The sequence below is a fragment of the Emys orbicularis genome, chromosome 7, assembly GCF_028017835.1.
Source record: "Emys orbicularis isolate rEmyOrb1 chromosome 7, rEmyOrb1.hap1, whole genome shotgun sequence".
Lineage (NCBI taxonomy): Eukaryota > Metazoa > Chordata > Testudines > Emydidae > Emys > Emys orbicularis.
In genome coordinates, this window is record NC_088689.1 from 33,498,880 (window position 1) to 33,520,445 (window position 21,566).

Below are 21,566 nucleotides of genomic sequence, written 5' to 3' on the forward strand. Positions count from 1 at the left end.
AGTCTTCTAGTTCCCTTCCTCATTTTTTTTTTCAAAATTTTCCTTTTTCCCCTTAATGGCTGCTGCTGTCTGTATTATGTTGCTCTTATTTCTGATTTCCACCTTTCCCCAACATCTTTTTGAATACCAATGGAGGATGTGTTCTTGTTCAGATTTAACTATACAACACATAGTAGTACTGTAAGCAAGGTCTTATTTTTATCATTCCATCTGTTATGGATGTATATGTTTTAACTTGTATCCTTATGAGTGAGAATGAAGTGACTTCCTAATTAGCCAATGTATATTTAAGGGCAGGAGGGGAGACATTTAAGATACCCCACTGCAACCTCAGATACCCACCCTTAATTGACTTCCGAGTTACCCCATGACTCATTCTTACATACAGATTACAATTCAAGATTTTTCCTATGTGAAATAATTCAGCTCAAACCCAAATGACATTTTTATTTTAAACATTCTCTTTATGCAAAAAACTAAATGCTGGCTTCTCCTCTTTAATTCAGTTTCTTTCACATGCTGCAGTTTAACAAAAACAGATATATAAGGGCGAGTGTTTGTTTTTAAAGAGGAGAGTAGAAGGTTAAGTACATTGGAACCAACTGTTAAAATAGGCCTGTTCTCAAGATGAGCCAAGAATCTTGTCCAAACTCATATGAATAAGTTTAAAAAACTAAGTTTATCCCTGTACATATTTCAGCACTGTCCACTTTCAGAAGTAAAAAGAAGAAATGTTTTACACTGAATTTCCTGAAACAAAAAGAATCTGTTTCCTACAAAAATATATTAACCATCATAAATATTTTATTTCGAAATAAATAGCAAAATGGTAAGTGATAAGCTGCTGATTAGGTACCTGTATCTGCCTGATCAAGTACAGCAGTCTGTTCCAGAAATTGTTTCCACTTGAATTTCACACACTATGTGTAAGATTTTTGTTTACACCTTTTCACTACTAAGTATTTATATGCAGGAATAAAGGAGGTTATTGACTTGTCCTATATATTCCATTCATACAGGACATTTATTCTAAAAGGTTATGAAAAGTGAAAACAACTTTAAAAGTTATCTGTATAACAACTTAAGTCTTACAAAAAGTGACCATGCAACCTCAAAACTGTAAGGAGCTACCTGAAACCTTTGGATAACCTTCGAGATAGAGCAAAAATATTGTTCACCATGGAGTTGCGTAACTCCCACTCGTGGTTGACAGTAAAGTGTCTGCTAAGGGAGTCTGCTGGTATGTTCTGCTCCCTGGAAGATAAACTGTCAACAAGGTGATTTGATTGGTCATGCATCAATTCCATAGACTGACCACTTCTCCGCACAGGGGGATGGTAAAAGATGACCATCATTTGTGACATTATGAAGGTACGGTGATCTTCAATGAACAGGAGAAAGGTCTTGCAAGCCCTTAGGACTGCCCACAATTCCAAAATATTGATGCACATTCTGGACTCTCAAAATATCTAAGTGCCCTGTGCTGTGTGGCTGTTGCCCATGTGAGCTCCCCAACCTAAGGGAGACACATCTGTGATAATTTTTTTCCAGTCAGGGGGAAAGAAAAGGAACGTCCAATCATACCTGGTGGGGATTCTTCCATCATAGCAAAGATTAAATAACTATGGCAGGAACAGTTACTATGGCATTCTTACAGTGTTGATTTCAAGAGTACACTGTTTGAAGCCACACCTGCAGGCTATGAAAATGGAGTCTGGCAAATGGCATTACATAACTGCATAAAGCCATATGATGCAGGAGAGAAAAAACTCTGTGCTTGAAGATGGTCTATGGAGGTCGTTCATTGCCTGGAACCCGTCCATCAGCAGATGAGCCCCTGCGTGACAGAATTTAGGAACACTCTGATGAAGTCTAAGTCTACATTGGAGTGAGAACAGATTTTTCCTCGAGTTCACACTGACCGCCCCTTCCCCTCTCTGGGGAAGGAATATGTTGAAACACTGACAAAATTGACTTTTAGGCTTCATGACATGTCTTGGCAATGAGAAGCCAGTCGTTGAGACGGGAAGACACTGTGCTTGATACAGGCAGAAAATACCTTGGTCGAATGGGAGCGCTCTGTACTAAAAGTGGGTTGGAGCCCATCATGAATCTCAGAAAATGTCTGAGTAGGGTTTGAATATCTACATGAAAGTATGCATCTACATAGAGAGCTGTAAACCACATCATTTTCTAAGGATGGGATTATAGATGCCAGTGTAACCATGCAAAACTTGAGTTTGTGAATAAAACGGTTGAGATGGCAGAGATCGAGAATGGGTCTCCAGGTGCCCTTCTTCAGTACTAGGAAGTTGAGTAAAACCCCTTTCCCTGGTACTTAAGAGGTACCTGCTCTATTGTGCCTCAATGCAAGAGGAATTCTACTTCTTGTTTGAGAATTTCCTCATGAGAATGGTCCCTAAAATTTCTGCGTGCGTGGTCTTATTGGTTTCTGGGCTACTACTATACATGTTGTGCTCCAAAACTCACAGACACACTCACAGTTTAAACCAGACCATCAGTCAACTTTTAGCCTTCTTAATTTCATCACTGTTGTGAATAAATGGATTCTTACATTGAATATAGTCATCCATTCTCATGAGGAAATGATGTTTCATACCCTCGTCTTGCACTCTTTTCCACATCTAGAGTGCAACAACAACAGATGACCCCCAAAAGATGTTTGGGAATGGGCAGGTGGTGGTCTTATTGGTTTGCAGCTTTTGTATTCCACTCAAAATGACACTTAGCTAGGGGTTGGGGCTGGGATGATGCTGCTGCTGCAGAAGGTGCAGGGAAAAGAGACTTCTGAACCCTTTGCCTCTTATGGAATGGCTCATGAGGTCTCTGGTGGCCTAGGCTTGTATGACTGCCTACTGAATTTCCTCCTTGGGACAGGTATATTTACTCCCAGAGTTCAGGATGGTCCTGAAATCCTTCAGGGTATGTAAAGACTCATCTGTCTTTTGGTTAAAAAGATGAGTTTCTTCAAAGGGCAGAAGAGTGGTCCTGCCAACCATCTTGCCTTTTTTCGATGAGAGCCTGAAACTGAGCTCTGTCCTGAAGGGGAAGCATGTCTATGAAGTCTGAAAATTTGGAATAGTTCAGGTAATCATACTTAGCCATCAGTGCTTGGTAGTTGGCTATCCTGAACTGAAGACTGGTAAAAGAGAAAAAACTCCCTTCCTAATAAAGTTGCTTGCCTTCTTTGTCAACTGGAGTAGATATAAGATGTTGCTATCTTGAACTCTCTGTGGCAGCCTGAACCACCTAAGAATTAGGAGAAGGATGAGAAAAGAAAAATTCTACCCTATGGCTGGGACAAAACATTCTTCTGCCCTCTTATGGATGGGGGGAGCAGCAGTGACTGGAGTATGCCAGGCTGTTCTTTTTGGCTCCCTGACGGCTTTGTTAATAGGAAGCGCTCTTCTTCTGGAACCGGAAGACTGAAAGAGATCCAATAGCTTACGTTGAGTATCCTGAACTTCCTCAAGTGAAATCTGTATCTCCCCTGCAATTTGACATAACAGATCCTGGAACTTCTTATTGTCATTGGGGGATATGGAGACATTAGAGCCACAGCTTAATTTAGAGAAGACGACTACAATCTTGTCAATATCAGAGGAACTGCTGGATCTGGCACATAATCTTTATCTTCAATGGGTTCAGGAGGAAGCTCTGGTTGACCTCTCGTTAGGGAGGGGAGGTTGTTTAGACTCCTTAGAAGATTGAACCAAGCTTATGGGATGGTACAGGTCCCAAGGTCCCCAGTCTGGCCAGTAAGATGGGTCAAATGGAAGTTGCAGCTTCCCCCTAACATGGGATAACAAACACTGCAAGATGGATGTTGAGGTACAAGAGGTCCTAAATTGGTCCAGGTCCCTTGTCCAGAAAGATATGCCTCAGAGAACGAAACATCAGTTCATCAGATGATTACGGGTCTCCTGAGGAAGAAAAAGCTGATGATAGATCCAATGATAGTACCAACAGTCCTGCTAGAGAAAAATCACAAGCAGAGAATGGAATGGGACTCCTCCCATCAGCTGCAATCTCCTGGTGGAGTCAGGACCTCCTTCATGAGGGAAGGACCTGATGGAGGAGACTGAGAATTTGTGAAAGCAAAAATGTCCTCATGTGAATAAGACTCAGCTCTCCCCACAGCGTAAGGGATCCTGTCTGCTCAAACTGATGGAGCCACAGTAGTTAGTGTGTGCCATAGTCGTGCAAGATGAAGTTGGTACAGTTGGTAGCTGAGGCTCTCAATGGTTGCTTCTAATTGGTACAATCAGATCCCAGAGTTTGGCTGGATGGTACCGGAGGCACCATTGTCAACAGATCGCAATCCAATACCAACAGAGCCCTGGATTTGTAGGCTCTCTTGTCATGCCCCTGAGATGTTCTAAGTTCTCTTGGACTGAGCCTGAAGACTTTCAATTTAGGCAGGGTTGTATCTGACTTCTTCTAAGTGGATTTGGAAGAGGATTTATTCTCATGTTTATGAGAATGCTCCCAGCCTTCCCAACAAGACACCAGTGAGGGATCTGTAGGGGTAGACTCCCTCACTCCTGAGTCAGACCTCATGGTAGGAGAGGTACTCCTTGCTGAGTCAGGCCTTGTATTGGAGTAGACCCCATCAGGTGCTCAAGGAGAAGTTTTTACCTTTCATGGGTACAACTGGGGAACAAGCAGCAGATAGATACTGCACCTTGCCATAACACAGGCTTCCCCAAGGCAGTGCAGGCAGCGTTGATGGTCACTGCTGACTGAGAAGAAGTGCAGGTAAGAAACTCAAAATCTTGAAGCCTGGAGTCCTGAGTATAGTCTAGTACCCGCAGTGGGGTAGCTGACTATAAAAGTAAAACTAGAATTTTAGAGTTTTATCTGGTAAAAACTTTTCACAAATATGTATTTACAGATAAACATAAGATAAAGTTCTGGGCACTGGAGGTTCCAACCTGAGTCATACAGTAGTGAGAAGGAACTAGAGAGGCAGTCTGTCTGCCCCACCCTTTTTCTTCTCAGTTGGAGGCACAAGGAGAGCAAGGGGTGCAGACCAACAGATACGGTTTTCAAAATTCTCCAGCTATGGGCACATGGAGTGCATGCGTACCCACAGTGGAATGCACATAGGGACCAGTACTCTTAGATTAAATATAATAGGCTTGATTCTTTAATTCCTTTATCTAGAAATCCAGACACCTTAAAGAATGCTTTACCCACACTTTACAGAATGATATTTTAGAATAGCCCAGTTAGATGGGTTTTTAAAAAAATAAAATAGTTTGAGATAAAGTTCTATGTTCACAGCCTTGGCTACAAATTCCTGGATACAGATCTCTGTTATTATATTGTCTTTAAACTTATAGAAATAATAGATTAAAAGTCTGGACTTCTGGCAGTTGACAACTTAAAAATGTATAAAACTAACCCAAAACATCAATGGAGCAAGAGTAATAAGTACTCTCCTCTGTTTGAAACAAATGGTCTGAGGTCTCAAAGACCCAAATCCTAGAGGAAGGATGCAATTTTGTCCCTGGAGAAGGAAGCAAATAAATGGCTACATGAAAAAAGAAGCCCAGTGGGACTCCAATAGCTTAGATACTGTAGCAGGCATATTGGTTGGCCAAGTGGCCTTTTTCCAGTCCCTGAAGCATTCTAATTACTCACTTTCAGTTAGCAGTTCAAGAAGTTTTTAAATGACACACTGGGAATCCAGGGGAGAGCCATTTTTCATGGATTCACTCAAAGGGGATCCATAGTTGGTCTGAGTTGCATGATAAAAATAGTAGTGTACTCAACAAAAAGAAAAGTAGATTAAGTCATCCTGCATCTCAGACAACAATTAAGTTCTTAGCTTTGATTTGCGTGATTAAAAGACAGAGGTACCAATTAAATTATATGAAACGTTTTGGTTCCAAGGACCCTGTGTCTCTAGTTTTACCAAAACAATGTTTCCATACTCTTAAATACAGGAAAGATATAATGATTGAAAAAAACATTGATAGTTTCCCTACTCCTAATGTGGTCAACTAAAGCCAAAAATATTATAAACAATATTAAAAATTGTTATAGTTAAAAGTCCCAAGCACACAATTTTCTTGAATCCCCCCTCCCACCTTTACAGTCTGATCACTTTAAGTTTAGGTCATACTTGTGGGGCACACCAGGCCTTGTTTATGTTCATTATCAAAGAAGCCACCACCTTCAGGCTTCAGAATGTAAGCTAAGAGCTTTTTTGGGGGGGTTGGGTGGGTGGGGTATCTGAAATATCCTTGGTCAAGGAAGCTAAATTGCTTCCCATACGGTGGCACCATCTTGTGTCCTAGTTCAAAAGGCCTTAGCTAAAGCATTTGTGCAGGGGTCCCCAACACAGTGCCCGTGGGCGCCATGGCACCCACCGGGGCGTCTAAGTGCGCCTGCGTACTGGCCAGCAGATGAGCATCCGCCGAAATGCTGCCGAGAAGCAGCAGCATCCAGAGGTGTCGCCACCGAAATGCCGCCGATTTTTGGCGGCGACGCCTCTGGATGCTGCTGCTTGTCGGCAGCATTTCGGCGGCGATGCCGATTGACATTGCTGCTTGTCGGTGGCATTTCGGCGGATGCTCATCCGCTGCCACGGTCCTCCGTGGCTTGTCATCTGGCGCCCGCCAGACGAAAAAGTTTGGGGACCACTGCATTAGTGAAACAGTCTGGTAGAAAGGACAGCTGTAAGGCCCCATCTGACCACAACACTAGACATGACTGAAAAAGAAAAGGAGCATCAGAACTGCTTGCATACCTTTATGTTTAGGGTCCTGATAGAAGTCATACACCAGCTTCACTGACAGTTCAGACCTGAGAAGAGGTGAGCCCTGAAGAGGGTGTACAGTTTGGGTATTTCCTGATTCATTCTTGGTACACTCTCACATTAAAAACAGAAGTGTGCAACAATAATCAGTTGAGCAAAGCTAATTAAGAAGTGCAGCAAATCAAAAATCAGGAGGGATGGACTACAGACCTTTCATTCCAAATTTTCTGGCATAATTCAACTGTTACCACTCCCTATCACAAGAAACAAGCCTACAAAACCATGCAGAGAAATGTAAGAAAAGATTCTTCAAAAGGACTTTTCACAGACAGTAGCAATGGCTGAAGTTGGTTATCAGACTCCTAATCTTGTGGAAATAAGCACGTTTCTAAGAATAGTTGTCAGCAGGAAATTTTAATTGTACAAACTCAGTAGGATACCACAAAGCATTAATAGAGAGATTCAAAACTGAGACCAGAATAGTTTCCAAACTAAGATACTCTATTATAGTTGGAGCCGATTTCAGCCTTGAAAAAAAAAAAGAACAGGGCAGCTCCCACCTAAGCTCAATTCCTTCACTCAGTACAAGGACTCCTATTAGCGGGGCCGGAGGAAGGGATGTGGAATCTGTGTGGACACCACATCTTTAAGAACTACAGTTACTAACCATACAGTAAGTTATTTGTTCTTCAAGTGACCATTCACACAGATTCCACTCTTGGTGATTAGCAAGCAGTCATCCTAATCCCAGGAGGAAGGGAAATGGAGGCCTACTTGAAGAATGATTGCAGAATGGCCCTACAGATGTTTGTGTAAGACAGGGGTGGGCAAACCACAGCCCGTGGGCCGAATCTGGCCCCTCAGGGCTTTGGATCCAGCCTGCAGGATTGCCGCTCCGGGAAACAGCCAGCACCACGTCCCCGGAGACAGGCATGGACAGCTGTACCATCAGTTTGAACTCTAGGGCAGGGGTTTGCAACCTTTTTCTTTCTGAGGCCCCCCTCAACATGCTATAAAGACTCCAGGGCCCAGCAGGGGAGGGGGAAGACTCGGAGATCCAGGCTGGAGGTGGGCCCTGAGGCATAAGCATACTTTGACTTCTATTTTGGGGGGGCAAGGGCCAATAGGGCTTGGGCCAGCTCTGCATGGCAGGGTCCAGGGACGCAGGGCCACCTCCACCCCAACTCACCTCAGCAGACCACCCAGCCTGACTGGGTTGTGTGTGGGGGGGGGAGGGGAGGTAACTCAGGGTGTAGGCTGGGGAGTAGCTAGGGACTGTGTGCAGGCAGGGGGTAGCTCAGGATGCAGGCGGGGGGGGGGGGGTAGTTAGTTGCTGTGTGCAGGCCGGAGGTAGCTAGGGGCTGTGCACCAGAAGGGCTCGCCTATGGTAACTGCTCTCCCTGCCTCGGCAGCTCTTACCAGTTGCTTGAGCTGAGGAGCAGTCACAACCCCAGGCACCAGCAGCAGGAAATGGAACGACACGGCTGCCTGCTCCATGGCTTCCCGCCTCTGACCTGGCCAAGGGGCGGGGGCTCAGGGGCAGGGAGAGGAGGAAGTGAGGGTGTTTGGAGCTGCCCTCAGGACTGCTCTGCCACTGCAGGAATGGGGGCAACCAGCACTTGGGCCTTCATCCCCACGGCTCGGGGGGGGGGGCACCGAGGCTCAGGCTCTGGGTTCCAGCCGCAGGGTCCCACAGCCCCCATGAAAGGGCTTGAGGCCCCCCAGGGGGACGCAGTCCCCCGGTTGAGAACCACTGCTCTAGGGGAAGGGAATACAAATGTCTGACCAGAAGGAACTGTGTAACTATGCTACTTGGAATTTGGAGAAGTCAATATTTCTAACCATAAGTAAGGTAACCCCAAGCTGCTTAGCTTGGGTTAGCCTTAAAGGGCATAGACCACTTGCAAATTACAGCAGCTTCTATTACGGTCTTAAGTTTCAAAAGGTAACACATTTGTGAGAGTATGTTTATGGACTTTAATCACATAAAGAACTTTTTTAGTTAATAAATTTCTAGTTAGTTTATTACAGGATTGGCTACAAGCATTGTCTTTGGTGAGAGATCTAAGGTACAATTGACCTGGAGTAAGTGACTGGTTCTTTAGGACTGGGAGTAACCTGAATATTGTTATTTTTGGTGTAAGGGACCATCTATCACAAAAAGGCAGGCTTGCCTGCATGGCAAGACTATCCCCTTAGGCACTGCGGTCTCCTGTGACTCCATGTTAAGGTTGTTATAGGTTGAGGAACTCACACTTGATACTTGGTCGGTGAAATCTAATTCTAGAACACACAACCAGTTTGGTGGTTTTGCCCTGTTCCTTAACAGTCTTCACTAAGGTTGGCACTCACAGTTGAGAGCCATTCTCGACACCTTTACAGCATAGTCACTTAAAAGATCGAGGAAAAAGCTCGGCCAGCACAGTCGTCTACTGGCTGCATTTTGCACTATACCTGTGATTGACTCGCAGAACTCAAGTCTCTCTCATCCTAGGTCAAAGGAATCGAGTGTCATAGCACGAATTGATAGAACGGCAAACTCTGAGGGCTCTTAACAAAAGATAGATTTTTTCTCCCGCAGTATATTAGTGCTCATGAAAAGGCACTTCACTGGAACTCAGTTTCTGTTCCTATTGTCGCAGACTTCTTGTGCAACCAGCGCACACTATTTAATTTCTCCTTGCTTTCTGTTCCTCATCTACTTCCCCCCTACAAAGTAGTATTTCAGGGACAAGTTTATTAATGCTTGAGGTGTTTAGATACAACAGTGATTTGTGCCTTAGAAAACCCTACAAATAAAAATTAAATATGTCCAGTTTCTTCCCACCAAGTGCAGACTGGATTAAAACTCATTTAACAGCAACTACATGGAGAACTGCAGCAAAGCTAACGCACATGGAAATTTTAAAGTGCAGCACAATAGCCTGTCTAGTGGACAGCAAAGTTTCCCTTGAGTAGATGTTGGTGGTCATGGGGTGCTGGACAACAGGCTTTAATGTTAACTTTTAATAGTTAACATTTGTGCAAACCTACAAGTGATAGAATTTTTATTAAATACTTGATGTACTAAGCCACTTTGAAGGACAAAAAGGACGTTATTTTCTTTCCTCTACTGAGTCTGTTGCAGAATCAAAAGTTCATTGTTTTAAAAAAATTATACTTTTATCTTTTAATAGCTGTGCCTGCTACACTTCGATGGGGCTGCCTGTACCAAGCCTGAATTAAGTGGGGAAGGTTGAGTGCAAAGCTACCCATCTAGCCTCATAAAAAACCCTCACTGGTTATAGAAATTGAACCAGGCTACCATTCCAGTACAAATGGCTGCTCAGTAGAGAGCACTGCCAACTCCTCATGCTACATGAAAGTTCCTGGTGAAAGCCAGTCTCTAGAAGCCAGAACCCTAAAAAGTTTGATGCTGGCAGTAAGAAAACACTTTAAAAATGGAAGAGCAGTTTAGTGAAGTTTGAGGAAAGACCCCTCCTGGCCAGTGGAAACATGGAATCATTGTCAAAACCAGTGTCAAAATACCCCAAAAGGGTGATCTTACTAACAACTAGAGAGGAGTTACACTACTTTCTCTTGTAGGGAAAAGCCTTCTGATGTGTGATGCTAAACAAGATGAAAGGAGCAGAGGAGGCAAAGCTTAGAGAAGAACAGACTGGATTCAGGCACAAGAGATTGTGCAGATCAGATATTCACACTAAGTACCATTATAAAATAATGTATAGAATAGCAACCTTTCCTCATTATCAATTTCATTAATTTTCAAAAGGCATTTTGACAACCTGCTCTGACATAATATTGAGGAATATTCTTCAGCCCTACGGAATCCCAGCTAAACATCATCAAGGCCATGTACAGAGATGTGAGATGCTTTGTAGAAGTGAACCACCAGACAACATAATGGTTCAATGCGGACACTGGCATGAAAACAGGGCTGCATTTTATCTCCACTGTTGTTTGACATTGCCACAGACTGGATAATGAAGTGCATAAACTATACAAATACTGGTATAGGATGGACAGATGGAAAACGCCTAGAAGACTTAGACTTTGCAGAGGATATTGTGCTACTGAACGATACCCCAAAAAATTTACAAAGACTACCTGGCCACAAAAAAAAAAAAAAAAAACCCAACCACATGCCAAGCGGGGCTCAAAATTAGTTATGCTAAAACAAACATCCTTGAAACCCACACATCATCAAGCAGTAACATCACATTAGAAGGCAAAAATCAAGAAATTAGAGCCGTTCACCTACCTGAGCAGCACCATATTGGCCAATTGAAGACAAGAAGGAAGTGACACCAAGAAAAGGAAAGGCATCCAGAATATTTACTAATCAGAATATGGAAACCAAAGATGTATGGCACGAGAATAAAAGTGAGAATTTTCAATTCAAATGTAATTTCACTGTTACCATATGGCTGCGAGAGCTGGAGAGCTACCAAATCATTAGGAAAAAAGGAAGCCTTAGAAAATAAGCGCCTGCGAAAGATTCTGAGCATTGGTTGGAAAAACTTCATTATCAAAGAAGAGATTTAAGAAAATCACTAACCAGCAGCTTGTTTCCATCAGAATCTGAAGGAAGCACTGTACATATTTAGGGCATATACTCCAGATGCCAATACAGAGACTCCCACATGAAGCTATCAAGTGAACACCAAATAGTGTCAGAAAATGAAGGTGCCCAAAAGAAGCCTTAAGAACCAGCCTTCGCAGCGAGGGCAGAACAGTTCATCAACACCATAGAGCAGCAGGAAATGGCAGAGGAATGAAAGCTACATTTCTGCCCTATGCGCCAACAGTGGCGAGGGATGGATGTAAGAATTTTTACTAATATTTGGGGGAGGAACAAAGGGCAATTATCTTCAGGGAGACTGTCAGAATTCTGAGAAATCCATAATAAAACTCCAAATTATTTCATCTCCAAATATTCCACATCAACTCACGTGTCCACCTAAATAAAAATGGAATATGATAAAATATAAGTAGGCAGGTGAACACCAGCAGACAGAGTCTGAACAAGATGCTATTTCCCCTTTTATTCCACAAGATATAAATTTACCTGACCCAGTGTTGCTAGCCCATTCACTGTTAGCAGCAGAAATATGGGAGAGTAGTTGTAAGAAAGAAAGCCTCTGAAGTGATAGGGACCCTGCCAAAGTCCCACCCCTCCCCCTTTCTCCATGAATAAGAAGAGGTAGACTTAATAGCACAGTTTAAGAGAAATGTTACAAAATAAACAAGTGTTTGGTCTTCAGTAGTGCCAGAGAGTTTAGAGAACCTATAAATGTCTGCAAGTTCTTGGAAGACATTTATGAAACTGTGTAAGATCTCATTATCAGAATTTAAAGATTATTAATTCAATATAAAAATCCAAATTTAGGTCCATAATATTGGAAACTGACAGTCATTATGCTGCTAAAACAGCTGTCTAATTCACCAATTTTCATTGAAAACAGTGACATGCATCTTGTTGCCATAAAGTTTGTTCCAGCTTGAGTCCAAGAAAAGCTGGCAGTAGTTTTACCGTAATATTAAGTTAGCCACTAAAATACTATTTTGTATTAAATGATCTGAGTGACAGTGGATTAGAACTACAGTAACTCCTCACTTAAAGTCATCCCGGTTAACATTGTTTTGTTAGGTTGCTGATCTATTAGAGAACATACTCATTTAAAGTCACACAACGTTACGTTATAAGGTTATTTGGCTCGCCCCGCTCCACCCGCCTGGCGCTCCTGCCGGGGAGCGGGGTCAGCTCGCAGGGGCTTATCCCACTCTGCCCGCCCGGCATTCCAGCCAGGGAGTGGGCAAGCCCTTGACCCCGCTCCCCAGCAGGAGTGCCGGACGGACAGAGTGGGGCAAGCCCCCGCGCCCCGACCCCACTATGCCCCGCCTCAATCAAGCTTCACAATCATTGGTGAGTACAGTATTAGTTTGTTTAAAATTATTTTAAAAACTTATACTGTATATGTATATAATGACTTTTGTCTAGCAAAAAACATTTCCCTGGAACCTAACGCCCCCACCCCCCATTTACATTAATTCTTATGGGGAAATTGGAGTCGCTTAACGTTGTTTTGCTTAAAGTAGCATTTTTCAGTAACATAACTACAACGTTAAGCAAGGAGTTACTGTATGTGGTCTAGCACTCCCACAGGTATGACATCAAAATTTAAACTGTTACAATATAGACTTTTACATTAAGGTTTATTTATTTATTTTACCAAAAGTCAGATCCATTTTATAATCACTATAATATGGTATCCCTGTGCTTAAACTTCAGGGGAAGGGTAGTTCCTAACTGTGTGGGGAAGCCAACTCTGAAACCAGAGTGTGATTCCATCTGACAGATTGCATCTTTAGATGTAGCCATAAGGCTGGGTCAGAAGTGGTCATGACCTTTACCCTAGGATAACTCCCAGATAAGATTATAGCAGATCAAGTCACTTTCACCCCTTGTTGTAATTGAAGCAACAGAACAGCTCTACACAATCCAACAAGCTTGCTATGTAACACAGTGAGCCTTTAAGACACTTTTCTCTAGGGTCTCTCCTGTCATTTTGAACTAAATACCTCTGATTTTTATATCATTAGTCCTTTTCAGGGGCACAGTGGATACTAGCAAACTCACTCTATCTACTCTATGCTTTTATTAAAAGCAACAGATAGGGCTCTACACTAATTCATATAGGGTAGATAATTGTCTAAATGAGTTCACATAGTTCTTTTAGGGTCTTAGTTTCACAAAAAGTTGTAAGGCTGATTGGAGACCCAATTGGAAAGGTAATTCCACACATCACAGCAGTTTCAAAGATACAGTCACCAAAAGAATGACTGTAAGACAAGAACTAATTTTTTTTTAAATAGAACTGTTTAGGAATATATTTTCCTATATGAATTTTTAAAAAGCCATTACTTTGTATAATGCTTATTCCAGAGAAAAAGAGATTGGAATTTATATTAATGTAAAACTCTTATCTAATAGATACGTGAGCGTGACTGAAATTGAAAGGGAAGCCTATTCTCAAGCGCTTAGCAGTTAGTTAGCATTCTATCTTTCAGACCATGTGAAGCTTTAAGAGATCCACTCTCACTGCTATCTTTATTTATCAACTTAAACTGTATAAACAGGATTCCACCCAGTTTTAACAAAACTGTACAGGCCAAAAACAAACTTACATCAAACTCTCAGTGTCCGTGCAGAGTTATGGGTGGTAATGATATAAATAGCACCACACAAAACAATTAAAGAAGGCTTACATTTTATTTTAACATCAGTGGTCTTCAAATGGCACACCAATTAGACTTTCAAAGATATTGCTCACTGAAAACTTACCATACAAAGGGCACTGCTATATCTGTACAGATTTACAGTCTCATATTACAGAATATTTACTATATAACCAAGTTGAACAATGCTAACCAAGCAAATTAAGCCATTTAGAATGATATTAGGCTGCTGTGCGGCCACGCAGCTTAGAGGAACGTAGGACCACTGTCACCTTCAAGTCTGACCTCTTGCATAAGAGGCCAGAGAGCGACCCCAAATTATTCCTAGAGTATATATCTTTTAGAAAAGCATCAAACCTTGATTTAAAAAATGATGGAGAATCCACCACAACCCTTGGTAAACCGTTCCAATGATTAATTACCTTCATGGTTAAAAATTTACACTTTATTTCCAGTCTGAATTTGTCTAGCTTCAACTTCCAGCCATTGGATCAGCTTTTTCTGCTAGACTGAAGAGCCCATTATTAAATATTTGTTTCCCACGCTGATACGTATAGATGTAATCAAGTCACTCCTTAATCTTCTCTTCATTAAGCTAAATAGATTGAGAGCCCTGAGTCTATCACGATAAGCCATGTTTTTTAATCCTTTAATCATTCTCATGGCTTTTCTCTGAAGCATCTCCCATTTATCAATATCCTTCTTGAACTATGGGCACCAGAACTGGACACAGAATTCCAGCAACGGTTACACCAGTGCCAAATACAGAGGTAAAATAATCTCTCAGCTGCTACTCAGGATTCCCCTATTTATACATCCAAGGATTGCATTAGCCCTTTTGGCCACAGCATTGCACAGGGAGCTCATGTTCAAATGATTATCTATCACTACTCCCTAATCTTTTTCAGAGTCACTGCTTCTCCGGACAGAGTTCCGCTTCCTGTAACTATGGCCTATATTCTTTCTTCCTAGATGTGTTTCACTGAACCAGAAGATGTGTTGTGAAACACTGGCTCCCAGGTTAGAAGAACCAAGCATATGGCCAAAAACTTGAGTACATTAAAGCTCAACTTCTACTTTTCTAGGGTCCAAAAGCCTTGAACTGCATGAACTCTAGGTAGGCTCCTCCCCAGCCCAGGAGACATGTATCCAAAGTATAAGGACATGAGGAGGAAGAAGAGGTAGACACTATAAAATGGGGAGTGGAGTTCCCATCAGGCCAGGGGAACAGATGGGCTCTTCCCAAGAGAAGAGCAATTTCCATCTGACCACATGAAAGGAAAGGACTGAAAGGGACATGCATGTTCTACTCCTGAGGGAATTCTGCACCAAAAAATTAAAAACTCTGCACCCATTTTAAAATCCTGCAAACTTCTGCATATTTTATTTGTCAAAATAACACACTATAATCACACCATTTTCAATTATTTTGGTAATTTAGTTAAAAAAAACTTGTCAGCAAATAATTGAAAATGGTGTGATTATAGTGTGTTATTTTGACAAATAAAATATGCAGAAGTTTGCAGGATTTAAAATTTTTTAATTTGGGGGGTAGAAATTCTTCCAGAGTACCAGGGTTCTTTCTGTGTGGCGTAATCTGGGTACAGGCATCTCAGTAGAGGGTGCGGGGGGGAGGGCAGCTCATTGGGAGGTTCTGGGTGCAGGGGGAATGGGACTCTGCAGGGGAGTCCAAGTGAAGGTGGTTAGGGCTCAGAGGGGAGGGCTGGGATGGGGGGGCTCAGCTGGGGGTATGGGCGCAGGGTGCAGCTGGCTGGGACTCAGTGGGGTGAGGGTCCAAATGCGGAGGTCTGAGTACTGGGGGGCTCCTGATGCATGGGGCGAGGCTCAGTGGGGTGGGTTCTGGGTGCGGGAGGTTACAGGCAGTGGTGATGCTTGGTCCAGATGCATGGGGGTTGGGTAGACAGGGGGAGCAGCTCCCCCTACAGTGACCCCTTTTCCCCATGGCTGAGGAGCGACAGGGCCAGGAAGTGGGGGAGAGGTCACTGTAGGGGAAGCTGCTCCCTGTGCACCCAACCCCCGTGCATCTGGACCCACGCACCCAACCTCCCTCCCCCCTGCATCCAGAACCCCCACCTCACCGAGCCTCACCTCCTGCACCCAGACACCCCCCTCCCCCTTAGCCAACCGCCCACTCCCTCCCTCCCCCATGGTACAGAGCTTCCTGCAGCCAGGGAAGGTTTTGGGGGTTGATCTGACCCAGCCCCAGCTGATCCGTGCAGGAGAGGGGGAAGGGAGAACTCAATCTCCCTCAACCTCCTCCCCCCCAGGGCTAACATCCCTGGGCGGCCAGAGCGGCCCCAGACCTACACCCCCACCCCCTATCCAGTGGCTTACCTCTTCCCTGGCTGCCCGAAAAGACACACCTGTGCTGCCGGGGAGGGGTGAGTGAGCACTGATGCAGCTTCTCTTTGCTTCCCCCACAGAAACCATTTTTCTGCAGGAAGCAAAGAGAATCTTCAAGGGGACATGTTTCTGCATGCATGCAGTGGTGCAGAATTTCCTCAGTAGTAATGTAGCATTGCCCATAGGAGCAAGTTCACATAGGCCACAAAACCTCCCAAGAGGTCATGCTGACTGGCTGAAATACGTGGAAACACCTTAAACCGGGGAGGATTAAAGTGTGAGAAGTGTGTCATGAGAAAGGAAAGCTTTGGCAACCCAGGCACAAGTGATGTAATTCCTGGGAGGAAGACAGGTCAGAGAGATCTTCCCTTGGTTGATTAAGGACCTATTGTGGGCTTTGTAAATCAGAACCCTGTCATAGAGAAGCCAGTTTGGTGCAGATGAAGAGGTTTTTCAGATGGGATACACTTGTAATCACTATCTCAGTACAAGCTTGTAAACAGAACTGACAAGATGAAGTCACTATGGACTAACTAGGCTCCAAAAGAGCAGGTACTATATTGCAAAGAAAAATCCCCAAGGGCAAAGTGAGGCTAATGCAAGCGGACCAACAGCCATGAAAACATGGAGGAATTCCCTGAAGTCCACTGAACAGCATGAATAGTAGATCTGGGAATCTCTATACAAAAAGTTTGTTTGTGGGACCATCTGAGACAGCAAAGATGTAGGAAGGGGTGAAAGTCCCCATGGTGCATATGTCAACCAGAAGATGAGTGTAGAAAACATTGAGATAATTCTTCTGGGAAAGATTACATCATGGCTCTCTTGCAGAGGACTTCTGGAAACTGTGACCGAAGAATGAGATAATCTGAGATCAAAAAGGACAAGTGGCAGCTGGGAAACCTGAAGAATGAGTTAAAAAAAAAAAAAAAAAAAACACCACAACTGTTGATCACCAACTCCCTTACGTAGGTATGTAAGGTGGCTCAACTGATATCCAATCAGTCCACCCGAAAAGGCAGTAAAACCCAGAAGCATAAAGTGTGTCGGGAGGGGGAGGGGGTAGAAAAAGATGGCAAGGCCTCTAGATCTGCGGCAATAATGGCAGCATCAGAGGTTGCTTTACACAAGTGGATGGTGAGCCAGGCAGAATCTATAAAAGATTGTGCCTTGTGACAATGTTTGAGGAGAAGGAACTTAAGGAAGATACTACATTCAGTTGTAGAGCAAAAGACACAAAGGCCCCAGTGCGTGGTATCCCGAAGGTGAATGCCCTACCTTCCTCTCAGTGGAATCCAGTGGAGAAACCATCAAGTCAGTGGGACAAAGTGGATTTTGACAGAGGCAAGTTAACATTGTCATTCATCCTAGGGATAGAGAATATTATGTCTAGGTCTTGGAGAGATTGCATATTAATTTGCCATGGGACAGGATCATGAGGCCTCTTGTCCACAAGGGGTTCTTGTGCTTTAATTATTGTGAGGGTCTCTTGAAGAAAGTCTCCTCAGGCTGAGCCTTTAGAACTTTCACCACCAACATGGCAAGACTGGAGAATGGACTCTTGCTCCATGTGAGGGGCCGTCTGGGTCCTGATTCATCTTCAAGCTGGTGTACTTTAGATCCTCATCAACCAAAACTGTGATCACAAGAGAGGAGACTAGTTTGGAGAAACCCCACTAAAGCCAGGAAAATGCATGCAAAAATCAGAGCAGAACCTAGGGTACTCATTTCTGTAAAATTGGTTTGAGAAAAGTCAGGGTGGGAAGGAAGATTCCCCCAGGAAGAATTTCTGCCCTTGCATGATTTGAGGGCTCCAAAAATCAAGGATTAAATCCTGGCAAAGCTGCTTAGGAGTTCAGATACCATTGGGTGTGACAGGCAGCCATTGCATCAGGAACAGCTGGACCAAAGATGCTTGCAGCAAGCACACAAACAAAAAATTATGCAATAAGAGACGGCAGCCAGAGACTTTTATAGAAAGACCATAACTCTATTTTGCACCCTGCTTCCTGGTAGGTGAAAGCAAACACATAGCAAAAAACTGTAGTGTTGAAACTCTTCATTTGACTAACCTACTATATATCTTCTGCTATTTAAATCCAAATTAACTGGTACATTAGTAAAAAAGCAGTGGTAATTTTATATCAATTCTTAAATTACATTAGTGAGGTCAATGAGTGTGACATTTACTTGTTGCTAATGGTATCTAATGACTGGATGATTTAGTGCCATAACTACTCATGCTACCATGAAAATGTGATGTTCATTCTACTTTAATGATTGCTAAACAATCCCATGCATGGCATAGAATGTGACTAGAAAAAATATATTAAATTCCATACCCCTGTGTTTAACAGATTGAGAGTAGATACTGATGTAACACTGCCAGAACTGTCATCCTAATGAGAAAAACAGAAGTAAAGCCTTAGTAAAAAGTTGTAAAGTCAATCAAATATTGCAATATGCATGTTAAAACTCATTTTTGCACAACTTTTTGTATTCCTAAAGTACTTTTTACTTTGAGGCAAGGATGCTATCTGTCCTACCATGGGCTTGCCTTACCTTTCACAAATATACCAGGGTGTAGCACATGTGAGGTCTCACCTATACAAAATGTGAGTCTTTAACGTGTTGCAATGAGGGTCATAGAGCTTTCATTCCGAGACAGGTCTTCCTTCTCCTTTCATACTCCTCCTTCACTCCAGCCCAGTTTTTACATTTCTTCTTTTCTGGGACCAAAACCTTAAGCACTTCATAGCGTAAACTCTGTGGCCAAGGGTGCAGATTGTCTGTTCCACAATTATAAACACTCCCTCCATTACTGGAAGCTGGGGATATACACATCTGCTAAACTATTAGCCTCTCATGAAGCAGAAACACACATGTACAATGTCACACCAATTTTGTGCCTCATTGTAAAAGACAGCATGGAGACAAAAGATTAAGAAGAGATTGACAAAAAATGATGACTAAGTAGTATTAAAGAGCTGAGGTAATTGGTGCCACTCTAAAGAGGTTTCTCTACTAGAAATGTTAGTAATTAACTGCAGCTAACAATCAAGCTAACTTAAGTTTGAAAAGACATATTAAAGCTTCCCTTATCATATTTCCCCCCGTTTTTGATACTATGGCATTAGGCTGCCCATATATCAGAACAAAATCTACCTCTTTGGAATTAGCATCAGTAAAATCCATCATGTTCAAGAAAAGTACCTTTCACAAAGAACGAGCATGTCACCTGAATGACAGACTTAGGCTCTGATAGCCTATGATGAGGCTATGAATGAATTCAAATCTAGATTGCTGGCAATGGGGAGGGGATGGGAAATCAAACTCAGTTGTTACTTACACTGAGTAATACAAGTTTCAGTTACAAGTCTACCAAAATAAACAGATATTAAGCAAAAAAAATCCAACCACAAATCTCTAAAAAGCTGACACTAAACAGATAGAAAAAGAAGGGTAATTTCTATCCCAAAATATACCCATCTTCACAACATTTTTCCACATAAAACATTTTACAGATACATTGCCAAATCCAACAACTTAACTCTTCAGCCCTTGAACCTAAAAGTTAACTTCAGAATAAGTGCTCAATGATCAAGTTGATTGTTAACATACTGTAAACTCAGGGGTTTGCATTACTGTTTCTACTGTCCCCTCAAGAGATCTTTTAATAGAGATTTATAGGAACGCAGGAATTGCCATACTAGGTCAGATCCAGGGTCCATCTACTCCAGTACCTGATAATTCAGAGAAAAGAGCAAAAACCCTACAATAGTCAGAGATTGACTAACAGCCCTGAAGCATGAGGTTTAATACACTCCTTCCAAAAAGTTTTGCCATAAACTGTGACTGGATATTCTTTATATCCTTGTGTGTCCATATAAATATCCAGTCCCTTTTCAAATCTTAAATTCTTGACCTCAGTGACTTCCTGTGGCAGTAAGTACCACAGATTAATTACACGTGTGAAAATATTTCCTTCCATTAACTTTTAATTTCCCACCTTTTAATTTCACCAAGTTACACATTTGTTCTCATGTGATGAGACAGGGAGAAAAGTACTGACCTACCTTTTGAATAAAAGTTGTACAATGTCCCCTCTTATTTGCTTAAGGTAAACAACTTCAGCATTTTCAATCTCTTCATATGAGAGGTTTTCTATGCCCTGATAAAGTACCCTATTTACCAATCAGTTTGTATAAAAAATTGCTCAATTTAATTTGTAACTGTATATACACACTCACTGTTACACGCTACTTAACAGAACTCTTCCTTTAAAACTATTTCTCCCCACAATATCTAGAATTACCAGTGTTTCAAAATGAGTCATCTGCATGTGGCAAATCATCATTGCTCTAGACTGAGATAGACAGAATGAACTGTGAGGCAGCTTCAGTAGATATGAAGGTACTTAGAATTACTGGTCATCCATCCAAAGGTCACAAAACCATAGAAGAGGGTAGAATTCTGTTAGTCTTAAAGGTGCCACAGGACCCTCCGTTGCTTGCTTCAGACAGAACAGAAGACCAAGGCCATCCATGTTGAAATCTTTGAACTAGCAGAACAAACAGCCATTAAAACCTCCTGCAAATGTTTTGGAGGATCCTTCTTTGCTGGATCTGCTATCTTTTGGAACCAACGCATACTGTTGAAACTCTAGGATCTTAAAAAGATTTCCAGACATGGAAGCTACTCTCAGTAGAAAATAAGAAAGGCTCGGTTTCAAAAATAAATAAATAAATAAATAAATAAATAAATAAATCTATTTCCTCCTGCCCTTAAAAAAAAAATGGCCTGCAATGGCACAGACAAAGCACCCAGTCAGAAAACTGGATCCATAAAACCAGTTGGACTCCCCCCGATCTGATGAAATCTTAACTTTCTAGTGTTACCTACCTTTAGAGAAGCTGGATTGGGCAAACAACTACATTAAAAAGGTGATTAAGAATGAGCACAGAGACTCAACCTTTCCCTTAGAGTATTATTGCTTTAGAGCCTCAGAGATGGAGAAGATTTCCTGTATATCACATTCTCAACAGTTGAAATCTACATATTTTATAGCAGTCAGCAAGAGGGATTATCCCCCATCAACTTCAATACCTTTGTGGTAACGCTGATATGTCCAGTCAGATGTGAGGTATAAAGCCAAGGAGATGAGATCCATGTCATT

General features: G+C 42.4%; 1 protein-coding gene across 2 annotated transcripts in view; it reads right to left on the reverse strand.

The window, feature by feature from the left end:
- The window catches only part of TBC1D12 (TBC1 domain family member 12), an 83,347-nt gene that overhangs the window by 33,192 nt on the left and 28,589 nt on the right, over positions 1–21,566 (reverse strand). The window contains exon 3 of one of the 2 annotated variants that reach the window (XM_065407305.1): positions 18,733–18,789. The exons of the other annotated variant lie outside the window; for it this stretch is intronic. Within the exon in view, the coding sequence (XP_065263377.1) occupies positions 18,733–18,789 (57 nt within the window). The remainder of the gene's footprint in view (positions 1–18,732; positions 18,790–21,566) is intronic. 2 annotated transcript variants of the gene reach the window in all.